General features: G+C 49.4%; 1 protein-coding gene across 10 annotated transcripts in view; it reads right to left on the reverse strand.

Moving 5' to 3' along the window:
* Positions 1 to 303: 303 nt before the first annotated feature.
* The window catches only part of DAG1 (dystroglycan 1), a 69961-nt gene continuing 46617 nt past the window's right edge, over positions 304 to 23647 (reverse strand). For all 10 annotated transcript variants that reach the window (XM_054550755.2, XM_003776246.5, XM_054550754.2 and 7 more), the window contains one exon: positions 304 to 5123. In XM_054550755.2, coding sequence (XP_054406730.1) covers positions 2721 to 5123 — 2403 coding nt within the window. In that variant the 3' untranslated portion in view covers positions 304 to 2720. The remainder of the gene's footprint in view (positions 5124 to 23647) is intronic.

Raw genomic sequence — 23647 nt, forward strand, 5'->3', positions numbered from 1 at the left:
CCAGTCTCACTGGGTTCTCTGCTATCCCCCACCCCTTACAGATGAGGAACTGAGGATGTAGGAGACTTGTCTTAGCTGACTCACAGGCAGAAGAGGGGTGAAGGGGGCATTACATGTTGGCAGTTTCTGGAGTGCACACCCAGCCCTCCCAGCACAGAAATGGTAAGGTTTACGTGGAGGCCACTGGGCCAACCCCAAGTGGACCTGGCTGAGTCTCCTCTTCCCCGTCACATGAGCCCCCAACCCCTCATGTCCAGGAACCTCTCCAGATGCCAGGGAAACAGATGCCCAGACGCAACGGCATTGTAATAAAGACACTGCTTTTATTTAGTTTGATATGTTTCTTTACAGAATGCAGAAAACACATCTTAAAATCATACAGGAAATAAAAACACATCAGTGGTTGGTGAACACTTGAATGTGAGATTGGCTCTCCATCTCACAGAGTCCAACGGCCATCACCAGCCCAGCGCTCAGGGGAGCAGGCTGCCTGCAAAGGCATTGTTGCTATTGTTATTCTGTTCACTGCCCCATCGCCTCCAGTTGCTATGGCAACAGGCCATTCTGGGCCAGCCACATCTCTGCATGGCAGTGCCCAATGGTGGAGTTGCTAGGGGCAACGGAGCTGTTTGGAAGGCCTTTCAAATCCCTCACCTGGAACATTGGGAATTGTTTATTTTTTGATGAGGTCATCAGAAATAATCTCACCAGGTCAGATCCCACTTGTGCTCCTGTCTCTGGGGCACCAGGGAAACTCTGACTTGGAGGCATGAGCCCAGTCACCAGTGGTCCACTGAGCCCACATTTACAGGCTCCCCCACAGGGGCACTGCTCACTCCAGAGTACACCCTGGGGACTGGGGCAGGGGAGAGGGGCTGGGCCCTGTGGAAGAAGGCGCAAGGGGAAATGCCCTCTGGAGAACAGTAGGACGGAGACCTCTCCCCTCCTACCAGCCCTCCCCTCCTGAGGCAGCACACACAAATCCTCTGCAGAACAGTCGATATGGCTTAGAAGTAGCTGCTCCGTGTGCAAAGGGAGCCTGGGTCCACCCACCCACCCTCAATCAGGGAAGGGATACATTATTGCGAAAGGCATTCCTCCCTAAAAGGTACCCAAAATAACTCTTCAGACATCAAGAAAAGTCATGCTCAAAATGATTTCTTCCACAGGAGGAGAATCGAAGCAGAGTGGGCGCCCCTGAGTCATGGGACAGAGATGTAGATGGACGGATGGATGTTCTGCTAAAAAAGGCAAAAGAACCCCAGTGTAATTCCAGAATTTAAACCATTAGGAAAAGTAGGGGGAAAAAAATCAAAATAAGCAAAGCCGTCAGTTCCATGGAATCAACACTAAGAGCTCGTACAAACTGCTATAAGCATCACCATTTTTAATCTTTTTTTTAATAAAACAATTTGAGGCTGTATAAAAACTTTAGTAAAAAATTAGCTTTGAGAGCTCACAGATTTTTATTATGAACTATTGCTGACACTCCTCCCCAGCCACCAGACCTTTTCCAGTAGTTCAGGCCCAAGGCCTGGGACTGGAGTGCCAGAGAAAAGGGATGGGGCGGGCCGGGGTGGGACTGTGGACTGTTAGGACAAAGCGGCCAAAGTCAAGTGAGGAAAGAGCATCACATGACATAAAAATATTGCATCTTCACCAAAATGTCCCCCACTGAGTGTTTCAAAAAACCGTGATATTCCTTTTAGGAGGAAAAAAAAACAACAACAACGCACGCACAGAAAAAGGGTAAAACAAAATAGGTTGATGTGGTCAAGACCTTTGACCTCCCAGGTGCCCCCACAAGCAGCTGGCCCACCCTGGAGCACCAAAGTTGGGGGCCGCAGCCACCGCTGCCTCTTGGAGTCCCTTTTTCATGGAAATGAAGACCCCTTGGTGGTGGGCCACTAGTGTACATGGGCTGGAAGTGGAGATGTCCATGGCCCAAGAGACCCCTCCAGCTTCCAGCCCCTGGCAACAGCGGGAGAGCAAACCCAGCACCAGGGACCTGGCGTGAGCCAGGGCCAGGAGGCCCCCAATCAGGCTCTGGGGTATCAGAGCAACCAAGTTGACGTAGTGTGAAAAAATAGTATTCCTTTGATAAAAAATACTGTCCCTTGGTCTTCTCTAAGTTTGAAACACCCTGGGAGCTTATTTTTAGCAAAGCAATTCCCCATACCCACCCAAAAGTCATACATACAAGTTTAGGTAAACAGCAGATTAAATGTAAAAACTTAACCTTAACTTCTGAAAGTCCTTTGAATTTAATCTTTAGTTACTGTTTTCCATGTTACATCCTGCAGCTAGACACACGTGAATAGAAAAAACAGTACAGTTAGTGTTAAAGGCAAAACGCAGAGAGCCAGGGGGCCGCCCAGCACTGCCTGTGAGTTCATTCATGGTTCCTCGCTCCCTCCACCTCCACTCCACATGGTGCTTTCAGAGCCAGCCATCAAAAATGAAGCGAAGAATTCTCTATGAACAAACCAAAAGCTGTTAGGCAAAAAATAAAAATAAAAAAGTCCCCAAAGTCTCTCCAGCTGCTTTGGGGTTTGGGAGGACCAGAGAGGGCGGGCTTGTCCAGGCCCCTGTGTCAGTGTGTGCTAGGTCAGGTGTCGGCTCCCGGTGGGCGATGGTCTGCAGGCCACCGGTCTCCACAGACAACACCATGTTGTCTCCAGGCCCCTGCCCTACCCTGCCTCCACCCAGGCGCTTGCGGGTTAAGGAGGGACATAGGGAGGAGGTGACCGGTATGGGGTCATGTTCTTGGGACGGGAGCCCTTGCCCTCCATGGGTGCTGTGAAGGGCGGTGGGGGCTGGTAGGGAGGAGCATTGGGATCCTCATCCCGCAGGGGCGTGTACTCTCCCACGGTGTCCTGGTTCAAAGGAGTGGTCTCGGGCACACTCTGGTTGGGGTACTCGGGAGGGGGTAGGGGAGCCTTCTCCTCCTGGAGAATGAGTGGCATGCTGGAGGAGGGTGGGGGCTTGGAGTCGTCCAGTTCGTCCGCAAAGATGATAGGCACCCCCTTCTTGATGAAGGTGGCCTGGTCCTCAAGGGTAAGCTTGCCCTTCCGCTTCTTGCGGTAGCAGATCATGGCAATGATGCCAGCAATGAGCAGGATGGCTGCGACCACCACGGCCGGAATGACTGTGTGCAGATAGACATCATCCTCACTGCTCTTCTCAGGGTCCCTGTCAGGCACTTCTGTGGGTGGCGCCTCTGAAGGCACTCTCCTGGGTGGTGCCACAGGGATAAACTGTAGGTGCCGACAACTGCCAGAGCCCGTCACAGCGATGCTTGTGGCCTTAAAGTCAGGCTCTAGGGCGTTGGAGAAGGCAGGCCGAGGTTTTCCATCATCCTCAGCGATCCGGCGGCTCAGCCCAGCGATCTGCTCCTTGGGGCAGGGCTCCAAAGGCAGTGTGTTGTTGGTCCATTCCACCAAGATGGAGCCCCGGGTGATATTCTGCAGGGTGATGGTGCTACAGTTTCGGTCTCCAAAGGCGAAGGCCAGTTTCTTTACCAAGGCAATCTTCTTGTGGATGTCATTCAACACCAGTGCCGGGTCACCCACAAACTTGGCCTTGAACCTTGCAGGAGCCCTATCACCTTGGGGGCGCCTGTGGACGTGGATCTCGAAGGCATCCACAGCCGACAGGCCCCCCTTGTCTGTGGCATGCATGAAATACTCGTGTTTGCCCACGTGGCTGCTGTCGGGAAGGCCATACATGAGCTGGCTGTTGCTGTTGAACTGTACCCAGGACTTCTCGCCCACCAGCTGCTGCTCCCGCAGTTTCAGGGTCAGCTTCAGCTTGTCAGTGGTGGTGTCCTCATGGTCATAGAAAGTGTCTGACGGGATCTTCACCTCAAAGTAGGTGCCAACCCAGGCATCTACCCTGTCAATATGGTTCTTGAGCTCTGGGCGCTGGTTGGGTTCTCCGCCACGGGGCACTCCACTGGTGGTGGTGCGAATACGAGTAGGCGGTGAGGCAGTTTCCAATCTGGTGATAGGAACCTTGGTGGTGACCCGGGGCATTGGCCGGGGTGTCCGTGGTTTCTTGGTCGGCCTGCGAGTCGTGGTGGTGGAGGAGTCAGTTGAAGGCGTTGCTGGTTTTGGTGTGGATACTCGTGGCTTCTTGGTGGTGGTTGTGGGAGGGGTAGCAACTGCAGTAGGCTCCACATAGCCAGGAATGGTCATTGTTGGGCGAATCTGGCCAGGAACTGTGGTGCCGGCTTCTGACACCCGAGTAGGCTGGATGGGGCCTAGGGTTGGGGTTTGAATAATGGCGCCTCGAGTCCGGATGGTGACCGTGGGTTTCCCAGGAACAGGATCCCTGACTGGAGGAGCCATGGTCTCTGTTGGAGGAGCAATGGCTGGAGATGTGGGGGTTGGCACGATCCTGGATGGGGGCTCCTGGATAGCCGTGGTTGGGGGCCCAATGGCAGTGACAGGTGTGGGTGTAGCATGGATCTGTCTCCGGATGCGTTTGGGAAGAGGGGGCTTCTTATTGGCGATATGCCAACCCACCACAGGGTAGCCAAGCTGAGCAGACATTGCACCCTCCCTGGCAGGGGCCTCCACACCACGAATGTCAGGCACACTGTTCTGGTTCAGGGAGCAGCCCAGCTTCCAAGAGAGAAGGGCCCCATTCTCCACCACCTTTTTTGCATTTCCCGGGCCAGCCATGAAGGCCGACATGTCAAATAGTCTGTTATTCACCACCGGCACTAATTTCATGTTGTGAAGCTCTACTTCTGAGAAGCTCCGCATCCTGTGCAGGAGGTCAATCCTTTGCTGTGGGGTCATCTTGGTGAGGTCGGCATCCAAAATCACCGTCAAAACAGTCACAGGTTCATCCGCAGCACAGGCAGATGATACCACCTCACCAGGGTCTGAGGAGGCTGTCCTCACCGACTGCAGCTCACTGTGGTCTTCAGGGTAGACCTCGATGGAGAACACACTGGAGGTCTGGGGGATGTGGCTCCCGTTGGCCCCCAGCCGTGCAGCACTCACTGAAATGTAATGCACACCCTTATCAGTGTCAAGGGGGAGGCCCTCCAGGGTGTGGCTCTGTGAGTCCCAGTGCAGCCAAGATGGCAAAGCCTCCTTCCCTGCCGCTGATACCTAGAAGAGACACAAGCATAAATTAAAAGTACTATTGTCACTGCATAACCTGAATATGATCACAACAGTTAACCTGAATTGTGTGACAGGCTTAAGGTGTAATTCAGAATGCCTGCTGGGGAAGCTGATTCCTCTCCCCTAGAGAGACACAACTGAGTTTATTTACCTGTCACAAGACTAGGGCTACGAGATGGGCTAGCTTGGGAGGCAAAATCTCACCCAAGGCCACACAGTGGGGAGACAGCAGTGCTGGCACTCAAGCACATGTCTCATTCCCAAGAACTGATGCCATGGAGCTCACGACTGTTGTGGATTTTATAACAGTGACACACCCTGCCACCTACTTGCCCATTCTACCTGAAGAATCAAGCCACATTCCAGCCCTCAGCATTCCTTTCCACCCTTGCCTCAGACTTCTCCCTGGCCCTCTGCAGACACCACATCTTTGCTCAGGTCACATGCCTGGCCTGGAGGACCGTTCCTGCCCCAAAGTGGAGATGCACACAGGTCTGGGTACAAGGGAAGGCTCAACACTCTGAAGGACTCACATTACAACATCACGTCACATTCAAGTGTAGTGGGGCGCATTTGTGTAGCAAAGAGAGTTAGTTGTATCTAATGTTTTCATTTACCCTGCTTCTCAAATCTCAAGACAAACTGTGGTGCCCAGGGAGCAGAGACTAGAATCAACTATTCTAGAATAGTGCTTATTAAAGGAATCCCAAGGAGCTCTGGTCTCTCTATAAGAGAGAGGTTCTACAGTCAATCAAGTACAGGAAATACACAGAGCCCTCTTCTGCCCTTGGAGAGACCAGGCACAGAAGCAGGCCCAAGGAGCTCATCACCTTATTCCAACTCAACAGCATCTCCCAGACTTCTTTCGGTGTGGAAGTCCCTTTCCACAGAGATATAACTGGTCATACTCAGAGCACCCAAGGAAATGCCACCATAGAAACCTCCACCATCAGCTGACAAGAGGAAAATATGACTTAGCTCTTGCCCCGGCCCCATCTGTGGCTCCTCTCACTTTTGGGAAACACCTACTCCTGCCCCAGTGCAAGAAAGGTGACACCCCCCATTCTCTGGTTGGCCTGAAGGCACTCTCATCTCCATTGTCCTATAACAAGTACCAGAGACAAACTGGCCAAAACACAGTACATCACACTGCCAGCCTCAGCTCAGGACTGCCCTTCATGGCCACTGCTTATCAATAGGGGGACCCTAAAATGCTTCCCTCCCTGTGGCAGGAAAGCTAAAGCCATTGACTGCTGGATTCCCCAGTGGCTCTGGTTCCCTGGGCTTCCTCCTGCCAAAAGACAAGGTACTTGAGTGATTTGGAAAGGAGACCCCAGGCTTGTACCCAGGTGTCCAGGCAGCAGCCTTATCAGAAACTAGATAATTTCCCCCCTTTAAACTAATTTAAACAGGTTTCCTACACCCAGCAAAAACGTATGAGAAAGCTGGGCATGGTAGCTCATACCTATAATCCCAGTACTTTGGGAGGCCAAGGCAGGAGGATTGCTTGAGGCCAGCAGGCATTAGAGACCACCCTGGCCAACACAGTGAGACCCCCATCTCTATTTAAAAAAAAAAAAATTTTTTTAAACCATGAGATGACTGACATTGTTAGGAGTTATTATTATTGGGCCAGGCACGGTGGCTCATCCCTGTAATCCCAGCACTTTGAGAGGCCGAGGTGGGCAGATCACCTGAGGTCAGGAGTTTGAGACCAGCCTGGCCAACATGGCGAAACCCCATCTCTACTAAAAGTACAAAAATTAGTCGGATGTGGTGGCAGGCACCTGTAGTCCCAGCTACCCAGGAGGCTGAGGCAGAAGAATTGCTTGAACCTGGGAAGCGGAGGTTGCAGTGAACTGAGATCGCACCACTGCAACCCAGCCTGGGTGACAGAGTGAAACTCCATCTCAAAAAAAAAAAAAAAAAAAAGTTGTTGTTATTATCAGGGTTATCATTTCCTAATTGCTCTCTGAGCCACTCATTAAGGGTCAGCAAATAGTGTTTCTTTTGTGATACCACACTGCATTAACTCTAAGATGTGCCATCATCTAATTAAGAATCTCCCACCCTGTCACTCACCATCAAACATCAGAAACGTTAAAACATCTGTAAACACGGGTGTCTTCCAATTCATGAAAAACACTAAATATATTTTTCTTTTAAAATATTTTTTAACCATAAAAATCACACTTATTGGCTGGGCGTGGTGGCTTACGCCTGTAATCCCAGCACTTTGGGAGGTTGAGGCGGGTGGATCACTTAAGTCAGGAGTTTGAGACCAGCCTGGCCAACATGGCAAAATCCCATCTCTACTAAAAACACAAAAATTAGCCAGGCATGGTGGTGCACACCTGTAGTCCCAGCTAGTCGGGAGGCTGATGCACAAGAATGGCTTGAACCCAGGAGACAGAGGCTGCAGTGAGCGGAGACCACACCACTGCACTCCAGCCTGAATGACAGAGTGAGACTCTGTCTCAAAAAAAAAAAACCTCACTATTTCAAATGTTTTGGCTGAAAAACCTAAGCTTTACATTTTTCAGTTCATTTGTTAAATAAGAGAAAACTGCCACATCCGTATGTAAACACATAAAGGTTGAATGCTCTCATTTTGCAAAAACAAACAAACAAAAAACCACCATGAAGCAAATAAGTAAGGCCTATGAGATGTTTTACAGGAGTGGGATAGGAGTAGGGGTCCTGAGAGGTGGAGAGTAGGTGAATTAGGGTGTGGACCCTGTTTTTTGGTCACCTGAGGGTTATTTCCTAACTCTACTCCATCCCAATGGCCACCAGGAGGACAGGAGCTCACATGGCAGAGGGAGGATGAAGAAAGGTGACAGGGAAGGCCTGGAATAGAGGTCTGGGTAAAGCCAACCAAGGAGAAGCCACCTGCAGAGGAGACTGAACAAGGCTGAGAGGGACTAGAAAAAGCTCTAGAAGTGGGAGCCAAATGGCTGGCTAGGACCATGGGACATTCCTGAGTGGCTAGGCGCTCCATCAGTGTTGATAAGTCAGCAGCCTGTTGCCTCTCCAAGTCTGTCTTCAACTACACAAGCGCACTTTTTTTTTTAGACAGAGTCTCACTCTATCACCCAGGCTGGAGTGCAGGGGCGTGATCTCGACTCACTGCAAGCTCCGCCTCCCGGGATCACGCCATTCTCCTGCCTCAGCCTCCCAAGTAGCTGGGACTACAGGCGGCCACCACCACGCCTGGCTATTTTTCGTTGTTGTTTTTTTTTTTTTTTTGAGATGGAGTCTTGCTCTTTCGCCCAGGCGGGACTGCAGTGGCGCTATCTCGGCTCACTGCAAGCTCCACCTCCCGGGTTCATGTCATTCTCCTGCCTCATTCTCCTGTAGCTGGGACTACAGGCGCCCGCCACAGCGCCCGGCTAATTTTTTGTATTTTTAGTAGAGACGGGGTTTCACCGTGTTAGCCAAGACGGTCTTGATCTCCTGACCTCGTGATCCGCCCGCCTCGGCCTCCCAAAGTGCTGGGATTACAGGCGTGAGCCACTGCGCCCGGCAATTTTTCGTATTTTTAGTAGAGACGGGGTTTCACCGTGTTAGCCAGGATGGTCTCAATCTCCTGACCTCATGATCCGCCCACCTTGGCCTCCCAAAGTGCTGGGATTACAGGTGTGAGCCACCACACCTGGCCACAAGGGCACTTTTTAACAGAAAACAGAGAAGGGCCCTGACTTCTCAAGGCTTCCCAGTCTGGCTCACTTCCTATTCTGCTGACCCCAACAGCCAAAGTTCTGCTATCAGGCAGTTCCTACAGAACAAACTCGGGCCATTCTATATGAAGGCTCCCACAGCGAAGCCATACACTTATTTTAACTATGCCAAGTAACTTAAAAACATGTTAATATCATGTAACAAACAATGAACACTAAAGAAAACCTCAGGTTTCACCAAAGCAAGTTATAATGCTCAATTTCAAATTGGGAGATGGGAGATGAGAAATGAGCTTTATTTTGACTACTGAGAACAAATTCTTTCACAATTTATTTAATTTTATTTATTTTTTGAGATAGAGTCTCACTCTGTCACCGGGCTGGAGTGCAGTGGCACGATCTCAGTTCACTGTAACCTCTGCTTCCTGGTTTCAAATGATTCTCCAGCTTCAGCCTCCTGAGTGGCTGGGACCACAGGTGAGTGCCACTATGCCCGGCTAATTTTTTTTCTCTTTTTCTTTTTTTAAGAGATGGGATTTTGCCATGTTGCCCAGGCTGGTCTCAAACTCCTGGCCTCCAGTGATCTGGCTGCCTCAGCCTCCCAAAGTGCTGAGATTACAGTTGTGAGCCACTGCACGTGACCAAATTCTTTTACTATTGTCTACCCATGGCTTTGCAGCCATGTAAAGTTTACCCATGTCTTTGGGGCAAGTCATGTCAGAAAAACAGAGCTGATATGGTTCACATCTGTGGCACTGCCCAAATCTCATGTCAAATTATTATCCCTAGTGTTGGAGGTGGGGCCTGGGGGAGGGGACTGGATCATGGGGGTGATTTCTCATGGATCGTTTAGTACCATCCCCCTAGTGCTGTTCTCATGACAGAGTTCTCACAAGATCTGGTTGTTTAAAAGTGTGTAGGCCGGGAGCAGAGGCTCACGCCTATAATCCTAGTACTTTGGGAGGCTGAGGTGGGTGGATCACTTGAGTTCAGGAGTTCAAGACCGGCCTGGTCAACATGGCGAAACCCTGTCTGTACTAAAAATACGAAAATTAGCCGGGCATGGTGGCAGGCACCTATAATCCCAGCTACTCGAGAGGCTGAGGCAGGAGAGTTGCTTGAACCCAGAGGGTGGAGGTTGAAGTGAGCCGAGATTGTACCACTTCACTCCAGCCTGGGCAGAAAAGCAAAACTCCATCTCAAAAAATAAGGCCAAGCGCGGTGGCTCACGCCTGTAATCCCAGCACTTTGGGAGGCCGAGGCGGGTGGATCACGAGGTCAGGAGATCAAGACCATCCTGGCTAACACGGTGAAACCCCATCTCTACTAAAAATACAAAAAATTAGCGGGGCAAGGTGGCGGGCACCTGTAGTCCCAGCTACTCGGGAGGCTGAGGCAGGAGAATGGCAGTGAACCTGGGGGGCGGAGCCTGCAGTGAGCTGAGATCACGCCACGGTACTCCAGCCTGGGCAACAGAGCGAGACTCCGTCTCCAAAAAAAAAAAAAAAAAAAAGTGTGTAGCACCTCCCCCAGCCTTCCTCCTGTTCCGGCCAGCCGTGTGAAGTGCCAGCTCTCCCTTTGCTTTCCACTATGATTGGAAGCTTCCTGAGGCATCCCCAGAAGCAGAAGCCACTATATTCCCTATATAGCCTGCAGAACCATGAGCTAATTAAAACTCTTTTCTCTATAAATTACCAGTCTCAGGTATTTCTTTATAGCACCACGAGAACAGACTAATATAAGAGCCAAGCCTCTCCAACCTAGTCACCTGCTTTCCCCTCTGCAAATTTTGGCTCCCCAGGGTCCTGAAGTCCCAGCCATTACCTGGCTGCAGGACAGGTGTCTAGATCTACAGCCCCGAAGCAGGCAGTCCATCCACGATCATGGGTACTAACTCAGGAAGAAAATGTACTAACCTGAATGTTCTAAAACCCCTGCATCTCCAGTCTTGGTACTGGTGACATCAGGCCCAAGCAGCATTTTGAGTGGCAATGATTCTTTATATACATATATGTATATATAAGGGTCTCACTCTGTTGCCTAGGCTGGAATTCAGTAGTGTGATCATGGCACATTGCAGCCTCAACCTTCCAGGCTCAAGCAATCCTCCCACCTCAGCCTCCCAAGTAGCTGGGACATAGGCACGTGCTCGGGTGTTTTTGTGTGTGTGTGTGTACAGACAGGGTCTCATTATATTGCCCAGACTGGCTTTAAACTTCTGGGCTCAAGCAATCCTCCTGCCTCACCCTCCCAAAATCCCGGGATTACAGGTGTGGGCCACCATGCCCAGCCCTTAAATATATATTTTTTGAGCCAGGGTCTCACTGTCACCAGACTGGAGTGCAGTGGTGCAATCACAGCTCAACCTCAAACTCCTGGGCTGAAGGGATCATCCCACCTCAGTCTCTTGAGTAGCTGGGACTACTTGAGCCAGGTGTGTGCCACCAGGCCTGGCCAATATTTACTTTTTTGTAGAGATGGGTCTTCCTATATTGTCCAGATTGGTCTTGAACTCCTGGGCTTCAGTGATCCTCCTGCCTCAGCCTGACAAAGTGTTGGGATTACAGGTGTGAGCCACCATGCCCAGCAATGATTCATTTTAATAGAAGGGCTACAGGAAGCAAAACAAACCTAATTTCAACAAGGAACCTGGCCAAGTCACAGGCACACTGGCACCTCTGTATTTTCAAGGCCATTTGGGGAAAGCCCCTACCTGGAAAGTCTGAACATGCCTGAAGGTTTGGCAGTGTCCACAGTCTCCAGAGGATTCCACTAGGAGCCCCACCTTCCCAAAGGGACTCAGCTCAGGGCTTAGCTCACCCTGGAGGTGCTTGGGGATAAAGCACCTGCTCTACCCTAACAAAGCAGGAGCCCCTCAGTCCACAGGAACTCTGGATACCTCCTCAGCTTTCAAAACTTACAGGCTCTGTATCACTTCTCTTCTTCTCAGGTCCTAAGGGTGAAACAGGATATGAAAGTTCCTTCTCACAGATGCAGCCCAATGACAAGCCAGGACTCATCCCCGTAACAATGGGGATAACAATCCTCATTCTCCTACTCCATGAGAAGGCCCATCTTTCACTGCGAATCCCAGCTCCAGGCTGGCTGGCGCTTGACCCAACCTTGGCCCCAGTGTCCTCATCTGTAAAATCAGGGAAACAATCCCAACCTCATAAGATTATAGTGCCAAGCACATGATGGACTCTGCCAATAATGGTTCCTATGGCTCCCATGGGCTCTGAGAAGAACCAGTAAGTAATTTGAGGCTACTGCACAAAGGGGCCCAGGGCACGTCCAGGCTCCTCTCCCTAGTTCTCCTTCCCAACTGACCTTGGACCCAGTGCACAGTGGGGTCCTGTCTCCCTGTTCATACCACAAAACAGAAGCTCAAAGCATCTAAGGTAAGTGGGAAGGCAACAGGCAATGAGGGAGCCAAAATCATATAGAGAAACAAAGCTGAGGCTGGGGAAGCTCAGGGAGTTGCCTGTCAACACTTGTCTACCAGAAGTAGATGAAAACACTAAGGGGCATGGGGGAAGTGGGGGACCTGCTGCAGGTGAGATCCCAAAGACCTGCTTTCACCTCTTCAACCTAAAACAGGTGGACTAGGCCAGGCACAGTGGCTCACACCTGTAATCCCAGCACTCTATGAGGCCAAGGCGAGAGGATTGTTTGAGGCCAGAAGTTCAAGACCAGCCTCGGCAACATAGTGAGACTTTGTCTCTATAATTAATAAAATGGGTGCACTAGATCCTGGCACATTTACACATGGGATTTTGACTACCCTTAGAGTCCTTGGTTTGCCTGGTATAAAGATTTCTGCCTACTGTACCACAGCCACCCACAACTAATCCTCTACGGGCTGCCAGGCCAGGAAGGGCAGAAAAGAGGCAGGAATTGGGGCTGTGAGGTCCTTAGCAGCAGAGGCACAGAGGCACGTGAGTTTGGGGTGACAAGCTGGTCCCACTGTGGAACTCCTCCAGCATTTCAGGTCACTCTACCAGCCAACACTAAACACCAACACTTCCTTGGAGCTGGGAGAGGCAAGGCCTGCTGACCTTATAGTTGCTGTCTTGAAAGAAGCCTTCAGACAGTTACTAGGCACATATGCAGGAGGCAGAAACTGCACAAGAAAGCCTGATTTAAGGAGATCACAGGCTGTAGCTCACAGGCCACCCAAAAGGCCAGAAAACTTTCCGGTTTCGGCAACCCTTAGAGACGATGTGCTTCTGAGATAGAAAGTGAGTCTAGCATTAAGGAAAAAAAGATCTTGAAAAGCCTATAACCAGCTTCTGAAATCCTGACCCACAAAGTGCATCCCAAAACATTAAGAATCAAAACCACAAAACCTGAGCAGATCCACAAAAAGTTCCAAAGACTGAGCTGGGCATGGTGGCTCACACCTATAATCCCAGCTACTCAGGAGGCTGAGGCGGGAGGATCACTTGAGGCCAGGAGTTGAGCCCAGCCTGGGCAACATAGCATGACACAGTCCTAAAAAAAAAAAAAAAAAAAAGCGGGGGTGGAAGTGGGGCGGGCATGGTGGCTCAAGCCTGCAATCGCAGCACTTTGGGAGCCGAAGCGGGTGGATCACGAGGTCAGGAGTTCAAGAGCAGCCTGGCCAACATGGTGAAAGCCCATCTCTACTAAAAACACACAAAAAAGGCCAGGCGCGGTGGCTTACGCCTGTAATCCCAGCACTTTGGGAGGCTGAGGTGGGCGGATCACCTGAGATCAGGAGTTCGAGACCAGCCTGGCCAACATGGTGAAACCCCATCTCTACTAAAAATACAAAAAAAATTAGCTGGGTGTGGTGGCAGGTACCTGTAATCCCACCTACTTGGGAGGCTGAGGCAGGAGAATTGCTTGAACCCGGGAGGCGGAAGTTGCAGTGAGCTGAGATCACACCATTGCACTCCAGCCTGGGGGACAGTGAGACTTCGTCTCAAAAAATAAATAAATACAATAAAAATAAATAAAATTTTAAAAAAATTTAGCCGGGCTTCTTGGTGCACACCTGTAATCCCAGCTACTTAGGAGGCTGAGACAGGAGAATTGCTTGAACCCGGGAGGCAGAGGTTGCAGTGAGCCAAGATCGTGCCACTGCACTCCAGCCTGGGCGACAGAGCGAGACTCCATCTCAAAAAAAAAGCAAAGGTCTAACACTGTGATGCCCACAATAAATCACCATGATCAACGACCAGGGAACTGCCAAATTTGAACATTTTGGTCACTCCCCAGTCTCTGGGACACTCCCTCCAGCTGCTTTACTGGTGCCCTCCTGCACACAATAGACCATCAAACACTGACTTTGATAAAGATACAGCACCTGTAGGCACTAAACACCATCAGCCTGGGCAACACGGCGAAACACCATCTTTACAAAAAACACAAAAATTAGCTAGGTGTGGTGGTCCCAGCTACTCAGGAGGCTAAGGTGGGAAGACTGCTTGAGCCTGGGGAAGTCAAGGCTGCAGTGAGCTATGATTGCGCCACTGCACCTTGGCCTGGGTGACAGAGCAAGACCTGTCTCAAAAAAACAAAAATGGCCGGGCGTGGTGGCACATGCCTGTAATCCCAGCACTTTGGGAGGCCAAGGCGGGTGGATTACAAGGTCAGGAGATCGAGTCTATCCTGGCTAACATGGTGAAACCCTGTCTCTACTAAAAATACAAAAAAAATTAGCCAGGTGTGGTGGCGGGTGCCTGTAGTCCCAGCTACTCGGGAGGCTGAGGCAGGAGAATGGCGTGAACCCAGGAGGTGGAGCTTGCAGTGAGCCAAGATCACGCCACTGCACTCCAGCCTGGGCGACAGAGCAAGACTCCATCTCAAAAAACAACAACAACAACAAAAACAAACAAGCAAAAAAAACAAAAAAAACACCATGAAACTCAAGCAAAGTCTCTCACTCCAAGCCAGTACCATTCCACACCTCAAGAAAGAGCAAATGGGTGGAGGAGCTTCTATTACTTAGTTCTCATAAAAGCAGGTTTCCTCCCATAGTCTGAGTCAGTTATGCATAGCTGAAAAACAAAACTGAAGAATTAGGCTCTCTCTAGGGCCAAATGATTATAATTGGCTTATGAAAGCAAGAAAACACAAGCTTTATCATTCAGGGCCCACAAGATGATGTCTTATCCATGCAGGAGTTGCAGGACTTAGAAATGGCAAGCAAAGACTCTAGACAGATGTACGAGCACTTTCACAGCTGATGATGGCCAGTAAAGAGGGATCCTAAGAATAACATAATCGAGAAACTGATTTGGTGAGCATTCCTTCTTACTACAAATCTTTTGGACGGAACTTTGGGCCTTTGTGGTGGCACCTTCCACCAATACCTCTGGACATGTCAGCCCTTAAGGTGCGGGCTGGGCCCTTCCCCATGTCCCCCAACAGATCCATTTCAAAGTGATACAGATTGCTGCCCTGTGACATCCCAATGCTGGACCCTGTAGAGGCCTGCCTTGGCAAAGTCCCTGCCTTCCTTCAGACCTGGTCATCAATTCCTGACCTTTCAGCTCCCTCATCCCTAGTCAGGCTGCAGAGCTGGGCCAACCTGCAGCCATCTATGGCTGGGTACCATAGACAACACCCTGGAGGCACTCCCACATGAGGCAGTCAAGTCCTCCTCATTGCAAGCCGACTGTGTGTCCTCTGCTCAGGGAAGCAGGAGATGGACCCTCTGATGGAGTATTAGCCTTGGTGCTGACTCACACTCAGGGTTATCCTGTGTCTGTGCCATGGACTAAGACAATGAGCTAAATCTGCTCTGTGGCCTTCTGCTAATGAGGAACATGGGCAGTCACATGGCTGTGCTAGAGGGAGATGGCACAGACCAACAGGAAGATCCTCTAGCTTAAGGTCAGAGAGCCAGGCCTTTATCCCCACCTGAGGTAAAAAATCATGAGGGAAGTTAAGTACATGTGGCCTTAGCAGAGCCACACCCACAAGAGATTATCATTGGTCCTGCTGTTAGACATGCAAACCTCAAAGCAGAACCTGGCCCCTGCCACAAACACCAACGCCACAGGATCAATACTGAACACACCGTTCAGCCCAGTCAATGCCCTTCTGGTCTGAGCTACAAAGCATTTTATCTCATGTTCACTGTTCTCATCTAAAAACAAAAATTAGTCTTTTTCCCCAAAAAAGTAAAGGGCAGCTTAACACAGTTAGAGCCACTAATAAAATCTTCAGAATCAGTCCTTCAATCTGGAGCTCTGACATCATCTATTTTACTTTGTCATGTTCTCTTTCAGTCTTTGTCAGTGATTTTTTTAAACATAGAAGCCTATATTTTCACTAAGTATTTGCGTTGATGAGTCTGGGCAAATGCCATTCTGACAGCCCACTCCCAAGGATGCCTTCCATCGCCAACCCGCACTTCCCAGTGTGCTTTGTTCACAAGGGGTCCATTCAGAAATGGGGAACACCCACTCGAGGCAGGAAGAAACTGCAGTTCATCTCACACAGGCGGGGTTGCCACAAAGCTCTCAAGCATCCAAAGAAATGCTCCTTTCATGAACTCCCCTTCCTAGCCAAAGAGAGTGCCCATTGTTCTCAGGGGAACAATTGGGGGACCGTGCCAGCAGCTGAGAGCACAGTCCCAGAAAGGGCTGCTCCCAGCCTGCCAACATCTTGGGCTGAGGGAAGGTCCACATTGTCTGCAGGCAAGAAGGCTAAAGGGAAGCAGGGATGAAAAGCCATCCTTGCAGGCTCTACCACAATGAGACATCTGAGGGGCAGCCTGGGCATTTCATGAAATGTAAAGATGTCTCTCCATGACCACCTTTGAGGAGAGGTTAGAACATCTCCTGGCATATAATCACATTTCTCAGCCAGTCCCACACTCAAGTCAGAGGAGAGGTGCCTGCAGGGATCCAGCACCAAACCCAAGGGAGACAAGAGTGGCTCATACTGTGGCCATCCCAGGACAGGCCAGGATCCACTGAGTGAAGGCCAGGTTGGCTTCTGTGGGACCCATCCCCACAGACCCTGATAAGGAGAAAGGGTCCTCTCAGCTCCAAAAGTAGCTGTGAGAGCCAAGGACAGTCAAGAGCTGGGCTGAGCTTTGTATACAGGCATCTAGTCTGATTCAAGGGAGCAAACATCAAGACTATCTGCTTTAGGGTTTCCTAAGGCCACAAGAGAGGAGACAGGGGCCCCATGGCACAGGTCTCTCAAAAAAGCTATGCTGGCCATCAGCACCTCAAGGCAGCCCACAGCCCCTTCTCACACGTCTGGTCAAAGCAGTCCATGTGTGAGTTAAGCTGGGGTCAATAACAGAATACCAATTCTCAAGGCAGAACTGGAGACAGCATTGGTTAAGCAACAAGTGCTGGCCAGGCTGACTGGACAAGGGCTGTCAGAACATGAAGGAGTGTCAGGTGTGGGGCAGCGCAGAAGAGCCAGGATCTTGGGGCTATACCCTCTGGGTAGGCAGGTCCCTTCTTTATTCTCCTGACCCTGCAGACTGACTTGTAAAGTATACACCAATATAAAATGTAGCGAAGCACTTGCTTCAGGCGCTTTGTTGGGTATATCAACAGACTGACACCAGGCAGCACAACCTCCTGAAATAAAGTAACCAGAAGCCCACACAGGTCAGGCTAGGCTTTTCAGGCAGTCAACACAGCTCACTTAGAACGAGAACTTAATTTTCTAGCCCTTCAACAGACCAGCATCTAAGTGTGCTATAAACACTGGATTATTCTACCGTCAACCCCCATGCATATCCCCTAACCAGTCAGCAAGTATGACAACTATGCCATCTAATCTCACCAGGTCTTGGGACAGACCATGCAGATCACGTTCCACCTGAGTCTTCATTTGGCAACTCAGCCCTGCCCAAATAGACCAACCCTCATCTGGACATCCCACATGGGGCTTAGGAGGAAGCAGGCCAGGCTCAGTACCTCTTACCTCAGTTCTTCGCCAGCTGCTTCTTCCTCTGATACTTGGGGAAGAAAGCCTTTGAAAAGCCCCTTACGGACCCATTTCTCTCTCCATTTACCTTCACTCAAATTGACAACCCTGCCACATGTGGGCACTGGCCTCTCTCTGCTGAGGAGCCCAACTCCATGTGCTCCCAACAACTTCTCAAATTCCCCACATGGAGCTCTGCAACCCACCACTGTCCCACATGTCTTCCCGTTGTTGCTCCACCTCTGTTAATGCTTTATCACATAGCAAGCCTTTAATTAGGCATCTACTTCGAAACAGGTCCTATGCCAAGTATCTAGAACCCCACACAGGGAACAATGATAGCTTACCAGCCAGACATCACCTTTCACTCAGACTCTCCTTTCACTTTCACCAAGGTTGGCCCTGATCTTCCAAACCTGTTGTCCTGCAGCCTTCATTCCAAAAGCCAGAACTGTAAACCAGCCACTCACTTAGCAATCAGTTTTGGGCCCCATGATAGGTCAGCTTCTGCTCTGGCTCAAAGATGCCCTCATGCATGGCAGGTTGTACAAACCCGTCTCATCACATGTGACACCACCCATGTCAAGGCATACCCAGTGTGTCTCTCTCTTCCACAGCCCTGCAGTGTCAGAGGTGAGAGGCAGGGTAACAGACAACTACGAGGGAAGTCTTCTAAAACTGACTAGAAGAAAGCATTAAATTATAATTCCAAAGCATGCTGACACACAAAATAAACACAGGTCAGTTACCTGAAGATAAGACCTTATATACTACAGGCTCAAGAAGCCTCTTGGGGGCCGGGTGCAGTGGCTCTCTCCTGTAATCCCAGCACTTTGGGAGGCCGAGGCGGGCGGATCACAAGGTCAGGAGATCGAGACCATCCTGGCTAACACAGTGAAACCCCGTCTCTACTAAAAATACAAAAAATTAGCCGGGCGTGGTAGCAGGCACCTGTAGTCCCAGCTACTCAGGAGGCTGAGGCAGGAGAATGGCATGAACCTGGGAGACAGAGGATGCAGTGAGCCGAGATAGCGCCACTGCACTCCAGCCTGGGCGACAGAGCTAGACTCCATCTCAATTTCAAAAAAAAAAAAAAAAAAAAGGCCTCTTGGGTGCTCCCTACAAACTAACTCTGTCCCTACAAGCTACGTGCACTGGGATAAGTCACTTAGCTACCACTTTGTCATCTAAAAATGGAGCCACACTATCTGCTGAATGGCTCACAGAAGCAAGGAAATCCCAGTGGCAATGAACTCACCTAGCACCCAGATCTGAACCCCCAATAACATTCACCACAAAAAGGAATCAGGCTCCTTGAAGAAATGGCTGAGGGAGGGTGAATACAAGACAGGCCTGGAGCATCTTATCCCAGAAAGTTAAGGAAGCACTCAAATGATTGACAGGGGCATATCACAAGAATACAGGAACCAACTTAAAGGGGCTCCCAATGGTCAAATCTGTGACAATTTGAACACCACAATAATTAAGATGAGCAATAAACTATTGAATATTAGGAAACAGTGAGTTTGTACTAAGAATGAATCAATAAACACACAGTCAAGAGTTAGAGGGACAGGGTGGGGCCACTTTCCAATGTGAAAATACAACAAGAAGTCATTTGAAAGTGTGTGTGTCACAGGGCCTGAGGCCTCAAAACACGGCAAGGCCATAGTACACTGTGGGGCAGCAGGTGAGCTTAGTCTCTTGCTGCCCCAACACAGGCTAGCATTTCTCCCTGCATACAGCAAGGCAGGCTTTGATAATCCAAAACAGGTTTGCAGGTGCTAAATGGGTCCTCATTCCCTTTGCCAGCCTACAAACATTTGAGGGCCTACTATATGATGGAAGGCAAACATGATTAACAAAAAACAAGAATTTCAAGTACAGAAATCTGCTAAGAAGATGACAGAGAGTTTTGTGGGAAAGCTGCTTTTACCAGGGTGGAAGGAAAGGGCTCCAACAGATGATGTCCAAGTTGAGCCTGAAAGATATGGCTATACCCATGACAAAAGAAGAAAGAATCAAAAGCTTGGGGTGGACCCTAAGCTAGGTGTGTTCACTGGGCAGAAAAGGACCAGTGTGGCTGGGACAAAGTATACAAAGAAAAAGATGTGGGAGAGGAGGTCACAGGCCAGATCATATGGGGTTCGATTCTTGGTGCAGCTCAGTAAAAAGGGATTTTGAATAGATTTAAGCTTTAGAAAGATAAAGACATCTCTTGACTCAATATGGAGAACAAATTGAGAGGTCAGGAACAAAGGCAGGGGGAGCCTAGGAAGAGGTAAGCAAGCAGTAGCTTGGATGAAGGGCAGTACCAGTGGGCCCAAGATATGACTGGGGTTGCCTCAACAAGCATCCTTAGGACCAATATCTGAAATGTTCCTCAGACACTCAAGAATAGTGGGCAGGCTGGGCGTGATGGTCATGTCTATAATCCTAGCACTTTGGGAGGCTGAGGCAGTAGAATCACTTGAGCCTAGGAGTTCAAGACCGGCCTGGGCAACAAAGTGAGACCCATCTCTACAAAAAAATCTAAAAATTACCTGGGTGTGGTGGCGCACACCTATAGTCCCAGTTACTTGGAAGGCTGAGGTGAGAGGATTGCTTAAGCCAGGAGGTGGAGGCTGCAGTGAGCCATGATAGCGCCACTGCACTCCAGCCTGGGCAACAGAGCAAGACCCTGTCTCCAAAAAAAAAAAAAAAACCAAGAATATTAGGCAGCCATTAAAAGTTACATTCCCACATAACATTTAATGACTACAGGTAAAAAAAATACTCAAGCTACAGTGAATGAAAAATGTTAAAAAAAAAAAAAAATAGGCCTGGTACAGTGGCTCATTCCTGTAATCCCAGCACGTTGGGAGGCCGAGGCAGGCAGATCACCTGAGGTCAAGAGTTTGATACCAGCCTGGCCAACATGGTGAAACTCCGTCTCTACTAAAAATACAAAATGTGGGCTGGGCAAGGTGGCTCACCCCTGTAATCCCAGCACTTTGGGAGGCCGAGGTGGGTGGATCACGAGGTCAGGAGTTCAAGACCAGTCTGGCCAATATGATGAAACCCTAGCCGGGCGTGGTGGCGCATGCCTGTAGTCCCAGCTATTCAGGAGGCTGAGGCAGAAGAATAGCTTGAACCCAGGAGGTGGAGGTTGCACTGAGCTGAGATCACGCCACTGCATTCCAGCCTGGGCGAAAGAGCAAGATTCCATCTCAAAAAGAGTGTGTGTGTGTGTGTGTGTGCGCGCCAGGAGTGGTGGCACAAGCCTATAGTCTCAGCTACTCAGGAGGCTGAGGCAGGAGAGTCGCTTGAACCCGGGAGGTGGAGGTTGCAGTAGGCCAAGATCACACCATTGCACTCCATCCTGGGCAACAAGAGCGAAACTCCATCCCCCCAAAAAAACACAAAAATTAGCCAGGTGTGGTAGCGCATGCCTGTAGTCCCAGCTACTCGGGAGACAGAGGCAGGAGAATCATTTGAACCCGGGAGGTGGAGGTTGCAGTGAGCCGAGATTGTGCCGCTGCACTCCAGCCTGGGCAACAAAGTGAGACTCTGTCTCAAAAAAAAAGGTTAAAAAATATATCCACTATGATCCTAGGTCTGTCTAATATGTTAAGATGTCTGTGTGTGTATGTGGCATGAACATCTCTTGATGAGCATAGAAAACGGTAGAGGACTTCACTCTGAATGGTAGAAACCACAGATTTTCTTTTTCCCTTTCTATATTTTCCACAATGTACATTTATGCATCATTATTATAATAAGAAAAAAAAATTCCTTTAATATAAAGACTTTCTAAATCCTGCTTTACAGATGCAGAAACCAAAGCTCTAGGAACAAGATCAGGCTTTCTGACCTTCTGACTCCCCAACCCATATAATCCTGGTGGTTAAGACCGGAATGAAGAGTCACACATATTCATCTGTTTTCCTACAAGCTCATCAGCTACTAAATGGTCTGCTTTCCACAGATAAATATGCTCAGATAAAATCCTGTTTTCTCAGTAAAATCTCTTCGCCCCCCCTGGTAAATAAGCCTGTTAAACATCTCTCTGCCAAATACAACAAATATCTAGTTTGCTGTATCAGTTCAAGGCACTTCTGGCCAAGATTAATCCATGTAAAACATTCCAATGGCTACTGGAACAAAGGCAACCAATGCAGGGTATGGATATTCAGGATTAAATCTGAAGCTAGGCAAGAAATGTACCTTCCAGAGCCACCACTCTGTATCTACTGGTCAGATTAGCATCTGGCTTGCTGGGATATTACAAAGATTACAAGGAAACTTTATGCAAACACATTGCAAACTAGGAAGAGCTCTGTGAACTGCTACATGTGAGCTGCTACATGGGCCAAGATCTTCAGAAATACGGTTGCCCCAGAGACCACAAGGTCACTCTGAGAACAAGCCATGGCTTAAAAAGAAGGTGACCAACAGGGAAAAGGAGGCGAGCACAAGAAGGGAGCAGGTTGAAGGGGAGGTCCACCCAGATTCAGGGAAAAGGGCACAGACTCACCTCTGCAAGGGAAGAGTGGCATAGAACGTGTGGCCATTTCTAATCTAGAAGCCTGGGGCTTACGGGTCAGGGGGGCAAGCTGGTAAACACCCATCAGAGCCTATGTGTGCTCTGACCAATGGAGTAAAATGGAAGTGTTGCTGTGCAAGTTCTGGGCCTTAAGAGATTGGGCAGCTTCCTTTCCTATTTCTTGAAATATCTGATCTTAAAATCCAGCTATCGTGCTTTGAGGACACCTAAGCAGCCCATGGAGAGGTCTACATGAAGAAGAACCAAGGACAATGACCAACAGCCCCAGCTAAGCTCCCTGTCAACAGGCAGCATCAACTTGCCAGCCATGAATGAGCCAACTTAGAAGTGAATTCCCCAGCCCCAGGTGAGCCACTCTACCTAGTACCATGTGAAACAGAGATAAGGTTCCTTCTCTCTGAATTCCTGGCCAAAAAATGTTGAGCAAAACAAGCTGGTTCAGTTAAACCACTGTTTTGGTGGTTTAAACACACCAACAGAAAGCCAGAACACTAAATGTATGTAGAAGTCTGAATGCAGAGAACATACAGAAAATACCTAACAAAGTATAGGTCTTAGAATACTTTTAGTTCACATGTAGGCCACACCTCTAGAGAAGGAATGCTGTAGGGCAGGAACCGGAAGTTTGAGACCAGCCTGGGGGACAGAGTAAGACCCTATCTAAAAAAATTTTTTTGTAACTAATTTTTGTATTTTTTGTAGAGTTGGGGTTTCACCATGTTGCCCAGGCTGGTCTCAAACTCCTGGGCTCAAGCAATCTGCCTCCCTCAGCCTCTCAAAGTGCTAGGATTACAAGTGTAAGTCATCACGCCCAAACTAAAAAAAAATTTTTTTTAATTAGCTGGGTGTTGCCAGGCTAAGGCAGACAGATCACCCGAGATAAGGAGTTTGAGACCAGCCTGGCCAACATGGTGAAACCCTGTCTCTACCAAAAATACAAAAATTAGCCGGGCATGGTGGTGCACGCCTGTAATCCCAAATACTCAGGATGCTGAGGCAGGAGAATCACTTGAATCTGGGAGGTGGAGGTTGCAGTGTGCTGAGATTGTGTCATTGCATTCCAGCTTGGGTGACAGAGAGAGACTCCATCTCAATATTAATTAATTAAAATAAATTAAAATTTAAAAATTAGCTGGGCGTGGTGACGTGTGCCTGTAATCCTAGCTACTGAGGAGGCTGAGGCAGGAGAATCACTTGAACCCAGGAGGCGGAGGTTGCAGTGAGCCAAGACTGTGCCACTGCACTCCAGCCTGGACGACAAGAGCGAAACTCCATCTCAAAAATAAATAAATAAATAAATTAGCTGGGTGTGGTGGTGCACACCTGTAGTCCCAGCTACTTGGGAGGCTGAAGAGGGA

This window comes from Pongo abelii, chromosome 2 (genome assembly GCF_028885655.2).
Source record: "Pongo abelii isolate AG06213 chromosome 2, NHGRI_mPonAbe1-v2.0_pri, whole genome shotgun sequence".
NCBI classification, from domain to species: domain Eukaryota; kingdom Metazoa; phylum Chordata; class Mammalia; order Primates; family Hominidae; genus Pongo; species Pongo abelii.